The sequence below is a fragment of the Nansenia antarctica genome, assembly GCF_963989245.1.
Source record: "Nansenia antarctica genome assembly, chromosome: 1".
In the NCBI taxonomy this organism is placed as follows: domain Eukaryota; kingdom Metazoa; phylum Chordata; class Actinopteri; order Argentiniformes; family Microstomatidae; genus Nansenia; species Nansenia antarctica.
In genome coordinates, this window is record NC_137674.1 from 19,810,472 (window position 1) to 19,829,862 (window position 19,391).

Consider the following 19,391-nt stretch of genomic DNA (forward strand, 5'->3'; position numbering starts at 1 on the left):
TAACTCCTCTACTCTGTCTAACACCTCTACTCTGTCTAACACCTCTACTCTGTCTAACACCTCCTCTACTCTGTCTAACACCTCCTCTACTCTGTCTAACTCCTCTACTCTGTCTAACACCTCTACTCTGTCTAACACCTCCTCTACTCTGTCTAACACCTCCTCTACTCTGTCTAACTCCTCCTCTACTCTGTCTAACTCCTCTACTCTGTCTAACTCCTCTACTCTGTCTAACTCCTCTACTCTGTCTAACACCTCTACTCTGTCTAACACCTCCTCTACTCTGTCTAACACCTCTACTCTGTCTAACACCTCTACTCTGTCTAACTCCTCCTCTACTCTGTCTAACACCTCTACTCTGTCTAACTCCTCTACTCTGTCTAACACCTCTACTCTGTCTAACTCCTCTACTCTGTCTAACTCCTCTACTCTGTCTAACTCCTCTACTCTGTCTAACACCTCTACTCTGTCTAACTCCTCTACTCTGTCTAACACCTCCTCTACTCTGTCTAACTCCTCTACTCTGTCTAACTCCTCTACTCTGTCTAACTCCTCTACTCTGTCTAACACCTCTACTCTGTCTAACACCTCTACTCTGTCTAACTCCTCCTCTACTCTGTCTAACACCTCCTCTACTCTGTCTAACTCCTCTACTCTGTCTAACTCCTCTACTCTGTCTAACACCTCCTCTACTCTGTCTAACACCTCTACTCTGTCTAACACCTCTACTCTGTCTAACTCCTCTACTCTGTCTAACACCTCCTCTACTCTGTCTAACTCCTCTACTCTGTCTAACACCTCCTCTACTCTGTCTAACTCCTCTACTCTGTCTAACACCTCCTCTACTCTGTCTAACACCTCCTCTACTCTGTCTAACACCTCCTCTACTCTGTCTAACACCTCTACTCTGTCTAACACCTCTACTCTGTCTAACACCTCCTCTACTCTGTCTAACACCTCCTCTACTCTGTCTAACTCCTCTACTCTGTCTAACTCCTCTACTCTGTCTAACACCTCTACTCTGTCTAACTCCTCTACTCTGTCTAACACCTCCTCTACTCTGTCTAACTCCTCTACTCTGTCTAACTCCTCTACTCTGTCTAACTCCTCTACTCTGTCTAACTCCTCTACTCTGTCTAACACCTCCTCTACTCTGTCTAACACCTCCTCTACTCTGTCTAACACCTCTACTCTGTCTAACACCTCCTCTACTCTGTCTAACAACTCTACTCTGTCTAACACCTCTACTCTGTCTAACACCTCCTCTACTCTGTCTAACTCCTCTACTCTGTCTAACTCCTCTACTCTGTCTAACACCTCCTCTACTCTGTCTAACACCTCCTCTACTCTGTCTAACTCCTCTACTCTGTCTAACTCCTCTACTCTGTCTAACTCCTCTACTCTGTCTAACACCTCTACTCTGTCTAACACCTCCTCTACTCTGTCTAACAACTCTACTCTGTCTAACACCTCTACTCTGTCTAACACCTCCTCTACTCTGTCTAACTCCTCTACTCTGTCTAACTCCTCTACTCTGTCTAACACCTCCTCTACTCTGTCTAACACCTCCTCTACTCTGTCTAACTCCTCTACTCTGTCTAACTCCTCTACTCTGTCTAACACCTCTACTCTGTCTAACACCTCCTCTACTCTGTCTAACACCTCTACTCTGTCTAACACCTCCTCTACTCTGTCTAACACCTCTACTCTGTCTAACTCCTCTACTCTGTCTAACACCTCCTCTACTCTGTCTAACTCCTCTACTCTGTCTAACTCCTCTACTCTGTCTAACACCTCCTCTACTCTGTCTAACACCTCCTCTACTCTGTCTAACTCCTCTACTCTGTCTAACACCTCTACTCTGTCTAACTCCTCTACTCTGTCTAACACCTCCTCTACTCTGTCTAACTCCTCTACTCTGTCTAACTCCTCTACTCTGTCTAACACCTCTACTCTGTCTAACTCCTCTACTCTGTCTAACACCTCCTCTACTCTGTCTAACACCTGTTGTTGTTGTTTTTGTTTACAATTAAAAGCTTAAAGTTATCTTCAGGTCTGTAGCCTATATCTACTAGATATCTACTAGATATTATCTAGCCACTATCTTTAGTGTGCTAACTGGATTCATACGTCTTGTCCCCATTTTTAAGAGTATTGTCTCGTAACAACAGGAATTATATTAATTCTAAACTAATGACCAATCTCTGAAGTTATTGAACAGGTTCATTCTTTCACATTTGCTGCGTTGCCGTGTTTCACAAAAACACCAATGGCGAAATGAACAAGGAAATCCGGTCCGGACCCAAATGCTGTAGAACACAGTGTTCTGATTCTACATTTAGGGGGTATCTTTTGATAAATATAAACTGGATTGCAATAAACAGCAAAAGACACAATTGTGACTATCACACCTCCCCCATCCCCCCTCTCTCTCGCTCTGTCACTGGTAGTTTGAGGTGAAAAAGAACATAAAGCTAACAGAAATAAACAGGGCGTTCCTGGAAGCTCTCGTCCTGAGGGGAAAGTTGACCTTGAGTCCTCTCCTCTCTCCTCGCTTGACGCCATCCCAGCTCCCTCTCCCGCCCTCCTCCAGGAGGCAGGCAGAGGGAAGCAGCGCCGTGGGTTTGGGTGACCAGCCGCTGTTCTCATCAATGAAATGTACCACCAAATGTGTTTCCTGCTGGATGAACTTCTATGTCAAGGAGATGGGCAGGACCTCATGTTTGCGCTTTTGACAAATCAGCAAATGTTTAATCTCAAGATGTGCTCAGACGGGCTCATAAATAATGCCGGGCATGGGCCGAGACCGGAGCTCTGCTCTGCCAGAGGAGGGAGGGCGTCTGTCGCCTCGCAGGGAGCGGCACAACGCAGACTGAATCCCTCTGTCACCAGCCGCTTCTCTGGCTGCTGCTGCCTCCTCTCCTAGTTCTCTCTCTCTCTCTCTCTCTCTCTCTCTCTCTCTCTCTCTCTCCCTCTCTCTCTCTCTCTCTCTCTCTCTGTCTCTCTCTCTCTCTCTCTTTCTGTGTGTCTCTCTCTCTCTCTGTGTCTCTCTCTCTCTGTGTGTCTCTCTCACTGCAGCTCATCCGCCCTTCCTTGTCCTGCCACTCCCCTACCTGCACACATCTGAATTGGACTCTGATGACTTGGGCATGGATACAGTTCTCTCTCTCTCTCTCTCTCTCTCTCTCTCTCTCTCTCATCTCTCTCTCTCTCTCTCTCTCTCTCTCTCTCTCCCCCCTCTGTCTCTCCCGTTGTCATTCAGCCTCTTTTATTTTATTTTTTCTCAACCTATGGACTCATTCCCTCTCTCTCTCTCTCTCTCTCTCTCTCATCTCTCTCTCTCTCTCTCTCTCTCTCTCTCTCTCTCTCCCTTTCTCTCTCCCTTTCTCTCTCCCCCTCCCTTTCTGTCTCTCTCTAACCCTCCATTCTCTGCATGCTGTAGTGTAGGAGGAGAAAAGGAGGGTTGGAGGGCGAAAGCCAGAATGATCCTAGAGGCGCGGGACCGCTATCTCAAAGACACAGGGGATTGAGAATAGGCTTTCCTCCCTTTTGCCTAGAAAGAGGGGCGGTAGAACGCACTAGAAAGCGCATGGTGGACTGTGAACCGAATCAAATCCCCCGACATTACTTTTTTTTTTCTTCCCACAGAGTGTGTTTGGGTTTGTCCACTAAAGGGTAAAACGTCCTGATTTGTTTCTTTCAGAAATTAAGATTTTAATCCTATTGAAGGAAATCTTTTCGAGATTCCAAAAAGTCTATCTTGAATGTGTCTTTTGAGAAGGTGGAATCATTTATCCCTCATATCAGGAAGCCTTGCAACAAGTCTAGTGTCTGAGTTCCCTGTGTTGAATGTACTGGGCTGATCCTGGACCTGATCCAGTACGCCACACTAATCTGGAGTGATTGTGGCTCCTGAGGTTTGAAGTTACAGTATTGCCCTGCTATCAGAAGAATCTTTAACTGAATTCTTTAAATCTAATATTCTCTCTCCCTCTCTCTCTCTCCCCCTCCCTCTTTCTCTGTTCCAGGCACTAGGAAGTTGCTACTTTCTGCACGAAACCTTGAAAAACATCCACCAGTTTGATTTCAAAGGTGAGTTGTTCCTCCACAATCCTGAGATGTGAAACCCCCCAACCCCCTCCCCACCCCCACCCCCACCCCATCAACCCTGCTTATAACCACTTTTCCGCCCTTCCATCAGAACCAGTAAGGTTAAGGATTGGTTGTGAAGGTGATGTAAAAGGGAGGGAAGGGACAGAATGGTAATGCTTATTAATATTAGGATTTAATTCATGAGATTTCGGGCCTACGGTAATTGTGTACGGGGGTTATTGGACAGTTACGGCGGTCTCATCAGCGCCTGGGGGCAGAGGGCCCGGGGGTCCGCTGGCCACGCTAATTAAAGAGGGGATATAGATGTAGAGGCACCGCGGCCCATTACACTGGAGTCAGCATTAGCACCAGTCACCCCCAGTGAAGGACAGGGCGAGGGGGAGGCGAGGGGACACACACACACACACACACACACACACCGACGGACACACACGGACACACACACGGACACACACACGGACACACACACAGACACATGGACACAGACACACACATACACATGGATACACAGACACACACACACACACACATGGATACACAGACACACACACACACACACACAGTATAATATTGTATGTACACTACCTACATACTAGGCACCCTGACCCTGGCCCCACATACTTACATCATAGTACAATAGATGTTCATATTTCTTTACACTTTGTTTACATATACCAGGTGAATATGGAAGAGGTTTCCACGCTCTCTCTCTCTCTCTGTCTCTCTCTCTCTCTCTCTCTCTCTCTCTCTCTCTCTCTCTCTCTCTCTCTCTCTCTCTCTCTCTCTCTCTCTCTCTCTCCATGACAGTTGAAGTTCAGGTTGTTTTGCACTCTTTGAAGGCTTGGGCATGACATGATGTCGAGGTGAAGGAGTGTATTGAAGTACTGAAGCCTAAACAAACAACCGGTTAGTTCCGTGCAGAATTGACTTCCCTGAAGATGTTTTCAGTTTTAGAATGTTCTCAAAGGACTCATACTAAAGGGTGTTTCTCCCAGATCCAAAGTAAGCCTATCTGACACAGCCTGATCTGAAATCTTAATTGCCGTGGAGGATTTGTGCCCTGGCAGAACCCCTAGACATTTCCAGGGATGGCCAGCAGGTGGAGCAGTTGCCTGATGAAGGTGTCCCTGGGTTATGCATGCAGGTTATACATGACTCTAAAACACAGCTCTGACATTTAGTAGGTCTGGACTCTGACTCATGGTCTCTTAAAGACTGGCTTGTCTTTTCTTAATACAACCTCTTTGTCTCTCTCTTTCTCTCTCTCTCTCTCTCTCTCTCTCTCTCTCTCTCTCTCTCTCTCTCTCTCTCTCTCTCTCTCTCTCTCTCTCTCTCTCACACACTCTGACTCTGTGTTTTTCCCTATAGCCAAGAAATTCAAGAAGGTGGTTGGGAAAGAGATCTACTCAGACACACTAGAGAGCACTCCCATGCTGGAGAAGGAGAAGTTTCCGCAGGACTACTTCCCTGAGGTGCGTATTCACACAGTGACTTTTTCCTGACGATCCAATCGACCACCTACCTAGCGAAGCATCACCACTTTGATTGACAGGGTGGTGTCAGTAATGAACCCTGCACCGAAAATATGCCATCCTTAGGAAGACACTGCTTCTCATGGCATAGATAGAAATGCCCTTTTAGAGTGAATAATAGCCTACTTGATATTAAATGATCCTATCTATAGTGAGGGAAAGTGCTGCAAACTTAAAACTGTGTTTTGATTTTGCAGTATTTATTTACTGATCATATAACGATCCACTTTCTGAAAGGTATGTTTTATGTTGTTATTCAGGGTAAATTGCAACACACATATATTTTAGTTTTAGCCATTTACTGGTGAAATGTGTGAAATCGAATGATGTTTTTTTCACGGTGTCTGTTTTTTGGGGTTATCCTTACGTAAGGAACCAAATCAAATGTTTCTCATTTGGATTTCCACGAGACTTCATGAGCCATGAGAGAGAGAGAGAAAAAAAGAACCGATGCTAGGCTCACTTCTCCAGTGAAAGACTCACTCCCGACACAGAGCCTGGAACACGTTGGTTCCAGCGCTGCTTGCTGTCCTGTGCAGCCTGTGTGTGTCTCCTCTGCTGGGCCACATCATAAGATAGTGGAGCTCTGCTGATATAGTAATGAAGAGCGTGACTGGGTGCGTGTCATCCCCACACTCCCCACTCATCTGTCAACCCCGCTCCACCACACACCTCCTACAATATATGCAAAGGAGATGGATACGGCCTTTCACACACTTCTTCCAATTTCCATCTCTTTCACACACACACACACACACACACACACACACATGTGTACACACACGCGCACACACACACACACACACACATGTGTACACACACACATGTGTACACACACACACACACACACGCACACACACACACACACACACCCACACACACACACACACACACGCATACAGTAGCTCACTCCCCATCCTCCCGTTTGCCATTTCGTTCGACGATCTAAAACCAATTACATCGATCGAGGCGTGAAGCGAAGTCGTTTTCAAAATTGTTACAAGAAACTCCTTCTAACGTTTGAAAAAACAAAAAAGAACACACAAAAAAACAAAACGGGAGGTAGGGGAACGAAAGAAGAAGAAGAAGAAGAAGGAGAGAGAGAGAGAGAGAGAGAGAGAGAGAGAGAGAGAGAGAGAGAGAGAGAGAGAGAGAGAGAGAGAGAGAGAGAGAGAACCTGAGAGAGAGAGAGAGAGAGAGAGAGCGCAGATAAATGAGAAAAGTTTGGGCCTCTGATTTATGCCTCCTTCCCGGCTGGGTTATGAATCTGGGCTGATGCTCCGGAGAGCAGCACTCCAGATAATGTTAGCCCATTTAAAAAGAGCAGATTTGTGTAGTCTATCAGGCCTGAGTATTTTTTTTTTTCTTCCTCCCCCGGCCCTCCCGTAGTGAGAAATTGGTTGTTATCATAGATCACAGATACTGCTCATACCTCTTATGAAAGATGAATTAATTTCACTAATGCTTTAATGCAAAGCTCTCATGAGGAAGGCAGGCTGGCGATAACCCCTGCCTCGTCTCCGCTTCCTCCGTGGGTGATTTATGCTGTCTTTTAGTAGATGAAACCGCCTGTATTTGCCATCCATCTGCAGCCTTAAGGAATCTATTAACAGTGGATCTGGGACAAGACGGAGGTCCCGCCAAGCCCCGGCGGACTCTCTACCAGGGCCCTGCTCTGGGGGGTGGCGGGCACTCTCTACCAGGCCCTGCTCTGGGGGGCGGAGGGGAGAGGAGCAGAGTTGTGGGTTTTTGGGGCTGTCCTTAAACACACACACACACACACACACACACACACACATACTAACACACAAACGTATGTGTGAATTCATGATCTTTATTGTCATTGTAACGGGTACAACGAAATTTAAATGCAAGCCCTAGGTGCTAAGATAATAAAAAAACAAGAATGAGACATAAATAGACATAAATAGGGGGGATATAAATAGGGGGATAAGTGATCGGTAGGAATTTGATAATGTGTCTATTATGTAACTTCTATACTTCTATACACTATATGGCGTATTCACAGGGGGGTGTATAGACAGGGGGGAGTTAGCATGTAACTGTGTACTTTTATAAACATGTAAACGTATGAACTAGTAACTTGTATACAGTATATGAAAACCTAACACAAGAATGTAAACATATTGCAGGGTTATGGAACATTGCGACATGACAGGAGAGAGGATAGAAAAAAAAGCTGTTTTTACAAAATAGGTCAACCATTTTTATAAACGTTCTTTGTTTTCAGACAAAAACATTTTTGTCACCAGCGTGCGTCCCTGACAGAGCTTGTGATATGTGTAGGACAGAGATCAGTGCTTGAACTTATCTTTCATGAACATCTGTATACCGGTAATCAGTTTTTCGTCTGGATTTCAAACTAACAGGGTAAGGTGTCGGCAGACAGACAGACAGACAGACAGACAGACAGACAGACAGCTTAGAGACAGATCGTGTGAGACTAATGTCTCTCTCTTTCCCCCCGTTCGCACCTTGCCATTACAGTCCAGCGTTAAGACCCTGTCACTCAGAGAGAGGCTGGTGACATCATGGGGGGAGGGAGGGTGTTGGACTGTCTCTGTGTGAGTGGCAGCGCTGGATAAAGACTAGTAATACAACAGAGACAGAACGCCACTTCCTGGCATGTCTTAGATTTGAGTGCTCTGCAGGCGTGGGGGGGTGAATGTGTGAATCTGATATCTGGTCCAGCGTGGGCTCATGTGAAGCTGTGATCGCTACTCACATACAGCGCTCTGTGTAAGTAATAATAATAATAATAATAATAATACATTAGACTTATAGCGCTTTTCTAGACACTCAAATACGCTTTACAAACTGAAAAGATCGAGTAGTAATAATAAAAAGAAACAAAAAAGAAATAAAGGAAAGTATAGGGGCCTAATTAAGGTAGTGCTGGGGACACATGGGTAGGGGAGGGGGAGAGGGTTAACTGGTGAAGGCGAGCTTGAAGAGGTGGGTTTTGAGGGCCTGTTTAAATGTTGGCAGGGTGTTGGCCTGTGGTTGGGGAGGGCGTTCCAGAGGGACGGGGCTGCGGCTGAAAAGGCCCCATCACCCCAGGTCCGGAGCTTGGTCCTGGTGGTCTTGAGGGTGGTTTGGTCGTCAGACCTGAGGCAACGGGAGGGGGTGTGGAGGGGGACGAGGTCGGCACGGTAGGAGGGGGACAGATTGTTGATGGCTTTGTAAGTGGTGAGTAGGATTTCGAATTGGATCCTGTATTTGACCAGGAGCCAGTGTAGGTTTTGGAGGACAGGGGGGATGTGGTCACGGCACAGAGAAGCGCTTTTCTGATGTCAAACAACTACTGTCAGGTTTAAGTAGAGATTCTCAGCTTCCATTTGATGGTATTTGCATACATATTTTTAAAAATGTTTAACCAATCAGAAATGACACCTTTTATAGTCCCCCCTATTTCAGGGTACTCAAAACGAATGGGATAATTGGCTTGGCAAGTGTTTCTGTCAGGTGTGTTCCATCACATCACTTGTGTAGTCATAAGAGAGATGTCGATGTCGAGCATTGATTCTAGGCGTCTGCTATTGGTGTCTGTCAATATGAGGACCAAAGTGATGTCGATGAAAGTCAAGGAAGTCCAAAACATAGCTAAAACCCTAGGCTTGACAAAATCACCCGTTTTTAACACCATTGAAAAGAAGAAAAAGCACTGGTGAGCTCAGCGATCAGAAACAGGCAGGTAGGCCAAGGGACACTTCTACAGTGGATGACCTAAGAATGCTCACCTTAATGAAGAAAACCCCCAAAACTGCTATCTCATAGATCAGGAACACTCTTCAGGAGGTAGCTGTGTCAGAGACTACCTTCAAACAATACACCAGCAGCTACTACAGAGGCTTCACTGCAAGATGCAAACCACTAGTTATCCATAAAAGCCTGCAGAATGTATTCTGACGTGTACAGAAACATCTTGTCTGCTCGAGGACAAGCAAATCGTGAGGGAATTATACGGTTCTATCTCCGTTTAGGGTAGTTCAGAGATATTGAGCGTCAACGTTTTTACATGCCATTATGTTTTGTGAGATGGAACCTTTGTATTGTATTAATTACTAACTCAAAAATGTCAACATTTTAAAAATAACACCACACAGGCATTAATAAGCACCTAATGGATCAGATTATGTAAAAAAAAAACTAAATTTTGACAAAAATGGAGATAGAACCTTATAATTCTAACGTCACGAAATGCCTCTAAAGTCATCCAGTAAAACGATGGCTCAAAACATACTGCCATCGCAATTAGGGAGGTTTTCAGGGCCAAAATGTGTAAAGTTCTTGCCTGGTCAAATCAATCTTCTGATTTAAATCCAATTGAACATTGTAAGATGTTAACTGTTAGAGGACAGTCAGGCCAACCATTTGGAACTGGTTTTCACAACATCCTGTAAGGGTGAGTGACCAGCTTAGGTGTGACAAGAGCTATCAAACCGAATTAATTAATTAATTAATTGGTTATACTTTGGATTCTGCTTCAATCCTGCAGATTGGGTGATAGATCAAAAGGGGTAAAACACTAGAAGAGCTGAGGTAAAACGACATGGCTGGACTCAGAGTATGGACTGCTCTGGTGCTGTTTACACCAAATCAAATGGCGAGCCACCCAGTGAGGGAATTGCCAGAAGATGATTGTGTTCTAATAGAGGATTTGATTCTGAATCACTGGAACTGAGGAAGTAACTGGATCAACTGGATTCTGGACGTTGTTATCGAACACAAGAGTCATATACAGCTCTGGAAAAAATTAAGAGACCACTGCAAAATGATCTGTTTCTCTGGTTTTACTGTTTATAGGTATTTGTTTGAGTAAAATGTTTTTAGTTTTATTACTACTACTGACAACATTTCTCCCAAATTCCAAGTAAGAATATTGTCATTTAGATCATTTAGGCCTATTTGCAGAAACTGACAACAAGTCAAAATAACCAAACCGGTGGTCTTCAGTGGCAGAGGCGTGATTATGGGAGGTAATTGCACTATTTTCAAGTTGATTCAGTAAAATTGTTATAATATGAGAGACACTGTGTTCTACCACAGCCTTTACCTCTACCTCTACCACAGAGGTGCATTACCCTAACCCTAACCCTTTCACTATATAACATGAACATAAACACTAAATGAGTGCAATCTGAGTTCTCATTCAAATATATCTATTTTTTAAAGGATCATAATCAGCATGACAACCGACATCTACAAAAATCTCTTATTTATTCGATATGATGATTAGATCATAAACACATGTTATTTATTAATTTATTTTATACATAGACATGACCATTTCTTGACACACCAACCAATATCAGATCATACCAAAGCAAATCATGAATGCACTATTCCATCCCATAGGGGCTAAACTAGTCATCAAGGTTCATCATTCCACATGGGCTGACAGCCCATGCAACACAACACAGCAACACTACTGAATGCAGCTACAGGCCAATATTCACTGCAGAAACAGATGTCATGTACATCAATCAGCATTCTATTGCTATTTTATTACTTTACAACATGTTTCCTGCAGGATGATGGAATAATTGACTTTGTAAATAATATAAATGATATTAATATTATAATAATAACAATAGTAATAATCATCATCATCATAATAAGTGATTATAAACAGCCTACCTTGCTGCTGGGAATGGAAGCATGTACCTGTTGCTAGCCTTGACATTTCTGCTTGCTATTGAAAGTGAACTATGGTAACTAGTATGGTAGCCTAGTAGCTATCTAGCTAACTGTCCACCTGAGAGGTACTACTAGCACAGTTGTTGCCATCCAGCTGGTCCTATTGCAAGAGGATAGTGATGACCACAGCAGTGGGGGGTTTTCCTTGTTAAATCAGATTGGGTTCAGGTGATCACCTAATCACCTAGTTAGAGGGGCGGCTGTGGCGCAGGAGGTAGAGCCGGCGTCTAATGATCGCAAGGTCAGCACATCGGCGGTTCAAACCCCGGGTGGCCACGTGCCGAGGTGTCCTTGGGCAAGACACTGAACCCCAAATTGCTCCCAATGAGCGGGCCGGCTAGGCCCACAATAGTAGCCACATTTGGTTGTTGTCTATTTCTAAAGCCACAGAAGTACAAGGATTCTGTCCGCAGCAGTACATGATATTTAGAGATCTGGACTCGTATGCTGAATACACTGCTCAAACAAATGAAGGGAACACTTCAAGGACATGCCTCCTCAGACCATCACTGACACCGGTCATAACGTTCACCACGGCGTCTCCTCTACGCTCTTGAGACTGTGTTGGGAGATGCAGCAAACCTTCTTACGACGGCACGTATGGATGTGCCATCCTGGAGGAGCTGGACTACCTGTAGCGCCTCATGCTACAATAGTGACAAGGGCATTAGCAACATGCAAAACTAGAGAAACATCAGTCGGGAAGGATAAGCAGAGAGAAATGGTCGGTGGCCACCACCTGCAAAACCATTTCCTTTTTGGGGGGGGTTGTCTTGCTGTTGCCTCTCTGTGCACCTGTCGCTTTCATTTGCTTCCCAAAGCATCTGAAACTGACTGGACAGATTGATATCCCAGAAGTCTAATGGACTTAGTGTTATTCGGTGATGATGAAGTGTTCCCTTCATTTTTTAGCAGTGTAGTTTCCAATCCCTAGTAAAGATAGAATCGTGTTACTGTGTTCCCTGAGGTTGTCTATCCAACCTATCCAATGACTGTTTATAAAGACATTGGACAATGCTGTTTATAAAGACATTGGACAATGCTGTTTAGAAAGACATTAGACAATGCTGTTTAGAAAGACATTAGACAATGCTGTTTAGAAAGACATTAGACAATGCTGTTTAGAAAGACATTAGACAATGCTGTTTAGAAAGACATTGTTTCTAAAGACATTGGACAATGCTGTTTAGAAATACATTGTTTATATAGACATTGGACAATGCTGTTTATAAAGACATTGGACAATGCTGTTTATAAAGACATTGTTTATAAAGACATTGTTTAGAAAGACATTGGACAATGCTGTTTATAAAGACATTGTTTAGAAAGACATTGTTTAGAAAGACATTGGACAAGGTCATTTCTGAGGTCCCAGGTTTGTGATTGCAGACTATAGACGCTGTTCTGTCGCACAGAATGCGTCTCAGGAGGGAGCAGCTGGTAATTCCCCCTGAAGGACTGTTCTGCATGTTGTCTCGTTGCATCCTAACACTTGAGGTTGGGGTTTGGAGACTAGGGACATGGTGGAGCAGCTCAGGGTGGAGCAGCTAGAGCAGTTGAAGGACTCCTAGATAGCCGGAATAATCATTTTAATAAATTAAGCAGAATAATCCTGTATAACCTTATTTCAAAAGTTCAGGCTCTTGGAGCAAAATTAATTGTTACTCCAGACATCATAGTCATATTTTCCTAGCAAGACTGAAGAGAGCTAACCGATTACACCAAGTGAAAATGTTTGTTAAACACAGAAGATGTCACTGTCCTTTTATTTACTTACATGCATTTAATTATTATTATTATAGCGCTTTTCTGGGTCTCAAAGACGCTGACAATATGGGGAAAACAGAAAACACAGAAACAACAAGCAACAGATAACATGAGCACATAGAACACAGAGTTAACGAACAGGCACAGGGAACAATTAACACAGCAAAATGATGATGATCACAGCAAAATGATCAGATTTTAGGCAAAAATACCACAAAACAAACTGAAGACAGCTGTGTTCCAGGCCTAGCAGAGCATCACCAGAGTCTGGCGGGGTCAACGGGTCACCGGGTCACAGACGTCAGGCAGTTATTGCAAAGCATTGTGGGACTGCATTATGACTGCTTCATTTGGACAAATCTTTCCCTTCGCTTCCGGGTACCCTGAAACAGCGGGACTACGCATAAAAGTGTTGTCATTTCGGAATGGTCAAACCGATATGTACACAAGTACAGATGGTCATTAAACATCTACTTTAACCTCATAGGAATTGTTTGATTTTAAATCCAATCTTTTGGTGTACAGAGCCTAAAAGAAGAAAACAAACGTTGTTTTACTGTCCCATTACTTACGCAGGGCACTGTATATACGGTATACACACGTACGTACATATGTAAATACACACGTACACACACGCTCGCGCGCTCGCAAGCGAACACAGACCTGCTGTCCCAGAGCTCCATGCAACTCAAGTCCCATCGGAGCGAGGCGGGAGTCGACCCTGTTCCTATAAGTTGAGTCTGCTGTGATGACAAGCTCCCTGCCTTCACCCTCACCACCGTGAGTTACGGCCTTAAGTGGAGGGGAAGGGGGGAGTGGGGACATTAATTGAAAAGCTGAATAAGAAGGAACTGAAGAAAATAGCGGACACATTTCTTTTGAAAGGTCGAAGTGATGGATCTGGCCAGGCCTGTCATTTCACGTTGTTCCGTCAATCCTTTCAACTCCCCCCAACGACGTATTTATTTATTTGTTTCTTGGTGGTAAGTATACGGTTCCAAAAAACGCATTGCATCATATGGATTTGTCATCGCCCTTATAGAAATAAAAGAACCACGACCGAGACCGTTAAACGTCTCCTTCCCGTTGATTGTTCACAGAAGTGAATACAAAAAAATACAAATAAAATGACAAAGTCATCATCTACGCACGTTGATGTATATTTCTTGTTTGGCACCACGAGACTGCTCGTAAAGACCTTGGTCGTTGGGCTACACATAACCTCTCAGTCCCCTCTGGAAGCTCTGATACCCTGATTACGTGACAGACAGCCAAGTCCTATTCCCCCCGGCCCGTCTGCCATTAAAGGGAACAGGCCGTGTAATATCTGTGTCATATGCTTGGCTAATGCCACGCCTACAGAGACCTGCTCCAGTATGGCTGTCCAGGGAGGGGGCTGTTGTGACACCCTTTTAGGGTGTACCGTGTTGCTGGGTTTAAAGTCCAGCTTCATCCTCCCCACCCTGTCCCATCCCAGCTACACACACACACACACACACACACACACACACACCATGGCCAGTCCTATAAACCCCTACCCGAGACCCCTTTTCTTATTTGATGGGACCCACCTCTTGATGGAATAAAGATAAATGACGGGGGGAGGGAGGTGTGTGTGTGTGTGTGTGTGTGGGGTGGGGGGGGGCGGCATGGGTCTAAATCAATCAGGGTTTGTGTGTATTACTTATTACTCACAGTGCATTTCTGTCACATGCGGGCGCTGTGTAACCCCTCTCCTGCACCCTCCTCCCCCTCCCCCTCCTTCTCCTCCTCCTCCCCATGTTATTTATGGTGGTCTGGTCACTCAAACGGGATATCAGAAAGGTCAACAAATAAAAAGGACAGGGAAGAGGAAGATGAGGAGTGTGTGTGTGTGTATGCGTGCGTTCAATCGCGTGATATTTGATATTTGATATTTGAAGTGAAAACTTGTAATGAACACAAGTGGGGAGGGTTTATGAAGCGGCTTATTCCCGTAATGGTGAATCCATCTGACAGTCGTCCTCCTCTGATCCCGCTCCCATCCTGCGTCGGCATTGGCTGGGGGGGGGGGGGGGGTGTGGGGGGACGACGACGATGGAGTGACCCACCCCCTCTGTACCGCCCATACATCACTGTCAGAGTCAGGAGCCCATCACTAGCCTGTGGAAGGTCAGTCACTGTCCCTGTCACCCCCCCGGCCCCCCCTGACCTTTACTGCTCACTCCGCCAGACCCCCCCCCTCCCCACTCACCCCCCCCCCCCCCCCCCCCCCCCCCCCCCATCATGACCCCTGGCAGGCCAGAGAGAGTGGCAGGGAGAGGGGTCTCATGATGGCCTCAACCAGGAGATTGACACGGGACTGGACAACACTCGTTGGCCAACAACGCCGTCGCTCCCATGTCAGCGTCAGTGCTGTGGGAGTCTGTCTCCCTCGCTGACACTGAGGACTTACTTGACACCGTCTATGGTGGTCTCGGCCACTGTGGTGGTCTGGTCTGAGGTGTTTGCTTGTCAACATGTTTGGTGTCTACCTGTAGCCTCGACAGAACATGTTTGGTGTCTACCTGTAGCCTTGACTGAACATGTTTGGTGTCTACCTGTAGCCTCGACAGAACATGTTTGGTGTCTCCCTGTAGCCTCGACAGAACATGTTTGGTGTCTACCTAGCCTCGACAGAACATGTTTGGTGTCTACCTGTAGCCTTGACTGAACATGTTTGGTGTCTACCTGTAGCCTCGACAGAACTTGTTTGGTGTCTCCCTGTAGCCTCGACAGAACATGTTTGGTGTCTACCTAGCCTCGACAGAACATGTTTGGTGTCTACCTAGCCTCGACAGAACATGTTTGGTGTCTACCTGTAGCCTTGACTGAACATGTTCGATGAATGAATGAATGAATGAATGAATGAATGAATGAATGAATGAATGAATGAATGAATGAATGAATGAATGGTCTTTATTGTCATTAATATAGTACAGGTACCATACAACGAAATTTGGGAGGGGGGGCTCCCCTGGTGCTAGGATTTTTTTTTTTTTAAATACTAAAAACAAGAAGGGAAAAGAGCTGGTTTACATAAATAAAGGCTACACTATCCACTATACTATACTATACAAATAAAACACTGTGCTGTACTCTATGCTATGCTATAAATATCCTAACATTTCCTACCTGTAGCCTTGACAGAACATGTTTGGTGTCTACCTGTAGCCTCTACAGAACATGTTTGGTGTCTACCTGTAGCCTCGACAGAACAAGCTAGCCAGACCTGACCACTTCTGATTAGTTATCTCCCCGCCATGTCACCAAAAACTAAAAGGTTACGGAACTTTCCGTAGGTTACGGAATGTTCCCCCGACTGTTGTGAATGACAGCTCCATGTTTGTGAGTGTGTGTGTGGGTGGGGGGGGGGGGGGGGGGGGGGGGGGGGTGTCTGCACGTGTGTGTGCGAGCTACTGATGAAAAGAGGGTCAATCAGTCATACGTGGAGGAAATGGGGCAATCTGAGGTTGCGTGTCAAGGAAGTGATGGATTTTAATGCTGTGATTGTAGTTAATGGCTCTTTAAATTAAATCTAGATTAAATGTCTTCCTCGCCGTAGTCAGAAGACAGGTGAGGTGGGTTCCCGCAGAGGCCAAGCCCACCCTGTCTCATCACTCTGCCCCCCCAACTCTTCATCTTCATCTTCATCCTCCCTTTCCCTCCACTTTCTTACTTCAACTCATTACATTGACGTTATGTCAGCACACACACACACACACACACACGCAAACACACACACACAAACACACACACACAAACACACACACACACACACACACGCCGACACACACACACACGCGCACACACACACGCGACACACACACACACACACACACACACAAACGCGCACCACGCACATACATACAGTAGTCACATGGATTTCAGTGTGTAACTAAATGCTGAGAGTATGGTGCGTAAAAGGGTTACCACATCAATCCCCTTGAAGCATATGTTTTTGATGTTTTTGATGTGTTACAAACGGTCTCTCTTGTGTTTTAGTTTATAAACTATATCTCAATAGCAAATTTCATAATAACGTCATGATTGAATATCATATTGTTCATGAAGACAACAAGACACACACACACACACATAAAGTCATAATTGGGCCCATACATTCCGCCAGGCTCTATAGATTAATTCCCGTTTGCTAATGTAATCTAATGTAATTCAGTGTGATCCAGTTAATCTGTCCTAATGCAGACTGAAGGAGGTGAGGTCATCAAATACCTCTCAGCCTTTCATTTGCATCCCCGTTTCTATCTGAAATTAGTAAATGTGTAATTATGTGACCTGAGCCATAATTAGTTTATTCATCGCTGTGATTAACTCCCCATTAGGGGCTCAGGGAACTGCTTATATGTTTATTTATTTATCTATTTCTGCACTCAAAATGAGGACGGTTACAGTATCAATTTGGGTCTCATTTAATAACCAGCTTGGTGGCGCATCATGTGCTGTGTGAGATCTGGGACTTCTGATTGGATAATTGACTCTGGCTGGAGCTCTGTGGGAAAGAGAGAGGTTGGACAGAGGTCCTGACAAGATGGCCAGAACTCTGATATGTCGAAGTGTCCTTGGGCAAGACACTGAACCCCAAATTGCTCCCAGTGAGCGGGCCGGCGCCTTGCATGGTAGCTTGCCGCCATTGGTGTGTGAATGTGTGTGTGAATGGGTGAATGAGAGGCCGTTGTGAAGCGCTTGGATAAAGACACAATTATCCACATGAAGGGGAACTAGCTCAAAGTGCTCCAATCATTATAGAATCCTAATTTAATTAATCACTAAATGTAAACTGGCAGTGCATTCCACAATATGGGTGCATCATCTGGTGGTTGATGGCACATAATGTGTTTGTCATGTTGACGTGCTGACACTAACACTAGGACTGCACCTGTCTCCTCCCCTCTGCAGTGCAAGTGGTCCAGAAAAGGCTTCATCAGGACCCGCTGGGCCCTGGCTGACTGGTGAGTCCACCGACCCGTCTCACCATCACACTACAGGATCACACTGGATCTCTACGCTGCCTCCCAGGTGTCTCTGTGGCGCCTTAACTGAGGCACCACTTAAACCCCCTCTAAACCCTCCCTGTCACTTTGACTTTTACCCATGATCCATAGGGTGTCTCCCAGCAGGCTTTGTAGGTTTAGTCTTCATAGATGAGGGGGGAGAGAGAGAGAGAGAGAGAGAGAGAGAGAGAGAGAGAGAGAGAGAGAGAGAGAGGGAGAGAGAGAGAGAGAGAGAGAGAGAGAGAGAGAGAGAGGGAGAGAGAGGGAGAGAGAGGGAGAGAGAGGGAGAGAGAGGGAGAGAGAGGGAGAGAGAGGGAGAGAGAGAGAGAGAGAGGGAGTGAGAGGGAGAGGGAGAGGGAGGGAGAGAGAGAGAGAGAGAGAGAGTAGAGTCCTTTCCCAAACGGCGTGCTAGGAATGGGCCGGATTGGATTAGGCCCTAATCACGTTAGTCAAGCAGTTGCATATGACAGATGACAGAAAACATTACATGCAGTTGAACCTGCGCCGTTGAATACAAACGTCTGCTGGTGGCGTGGGGAGGGAGGGGGGAGCAGGGTAATCTAATAGAAGGATGACACGAGTAGAAAAGAGAGCTCAAACCCTACCGCTCTAATAGAGGCATGACGGGAGACAGGGACGAGAGAGAGAGAGAGGGAGAGAGGGAGAGGGGGGGGGGGGGTGACGAGAGAGAGGGAGAGAACAGGAGAAAGGGCAGGGATGAGAGCGAGAAAAAAGATATTAGATAGATAGATAGAGAGATTGATAGATAGATAGAAATGTGTCACGGATAAACCCTTTTATCCATCTTGTCTCAGAGGAGGTCTGGGGGGGTGGAGAGGAGAGGAGAGGTGAAGTCTGCTTTGAGCTGTTTCCTTTGAGCTGGCAGATAGAGTGTGTACATGAGTGTGTACATGATTGCGTCTTAGTTTGGTCCATGTTAATGGCAGCAGCACCTGGGAAGGCGTGTGTCCAATCAGATGGGCTCTCCATTCATATAACCCCAATCTCTGTGTGGTAATTATAATAATAATAATAATAATAATAATAATAATATATTAGACTTATATAGCGCTTTGATAGACACTCAAAGACGCTTTACAAACTGAAAAGATTGAGTAATAATAAAAAGAAAGAAAAAATAAATAAATAAAAGAAAGTATAGGGGTCGTATTAATGTTTTGATGACTAAATCTAAATGCTGCTATTACACCTAGATTTTCGGGCG

General features: G+C 45.2%; 1 protein-coding gene across 1 annotated transcript in view; it reads left to right on the forward strand.

Moving 5' to 3' along the window:
- The window catches only part of inpp5a (inositol polyphosphate-5-phosphatase A), a 187,478-nt gene that overhangs the window by 103,424 nt on the left and 64,663 nt on the right, over positions 1-19,391 (forward strand). Inside the window, exons 5-7 of the mRNA XM_080537304.1 lie at positions 4,029-4,092; positions 5,482-5,585; positions 18,072-18,124. Of these exons, the coding sequence (XP_080393430.1) occupies positions 4,029-4,092; positions 5,482-5,585; positions 18,072-18,124 (221 nt within the window). The remainder of the gene's footprint in view (positions 1-4,028; positions 4,093-5,481; positions 5,586-18,071; positions 18,125-19,391) is intronic.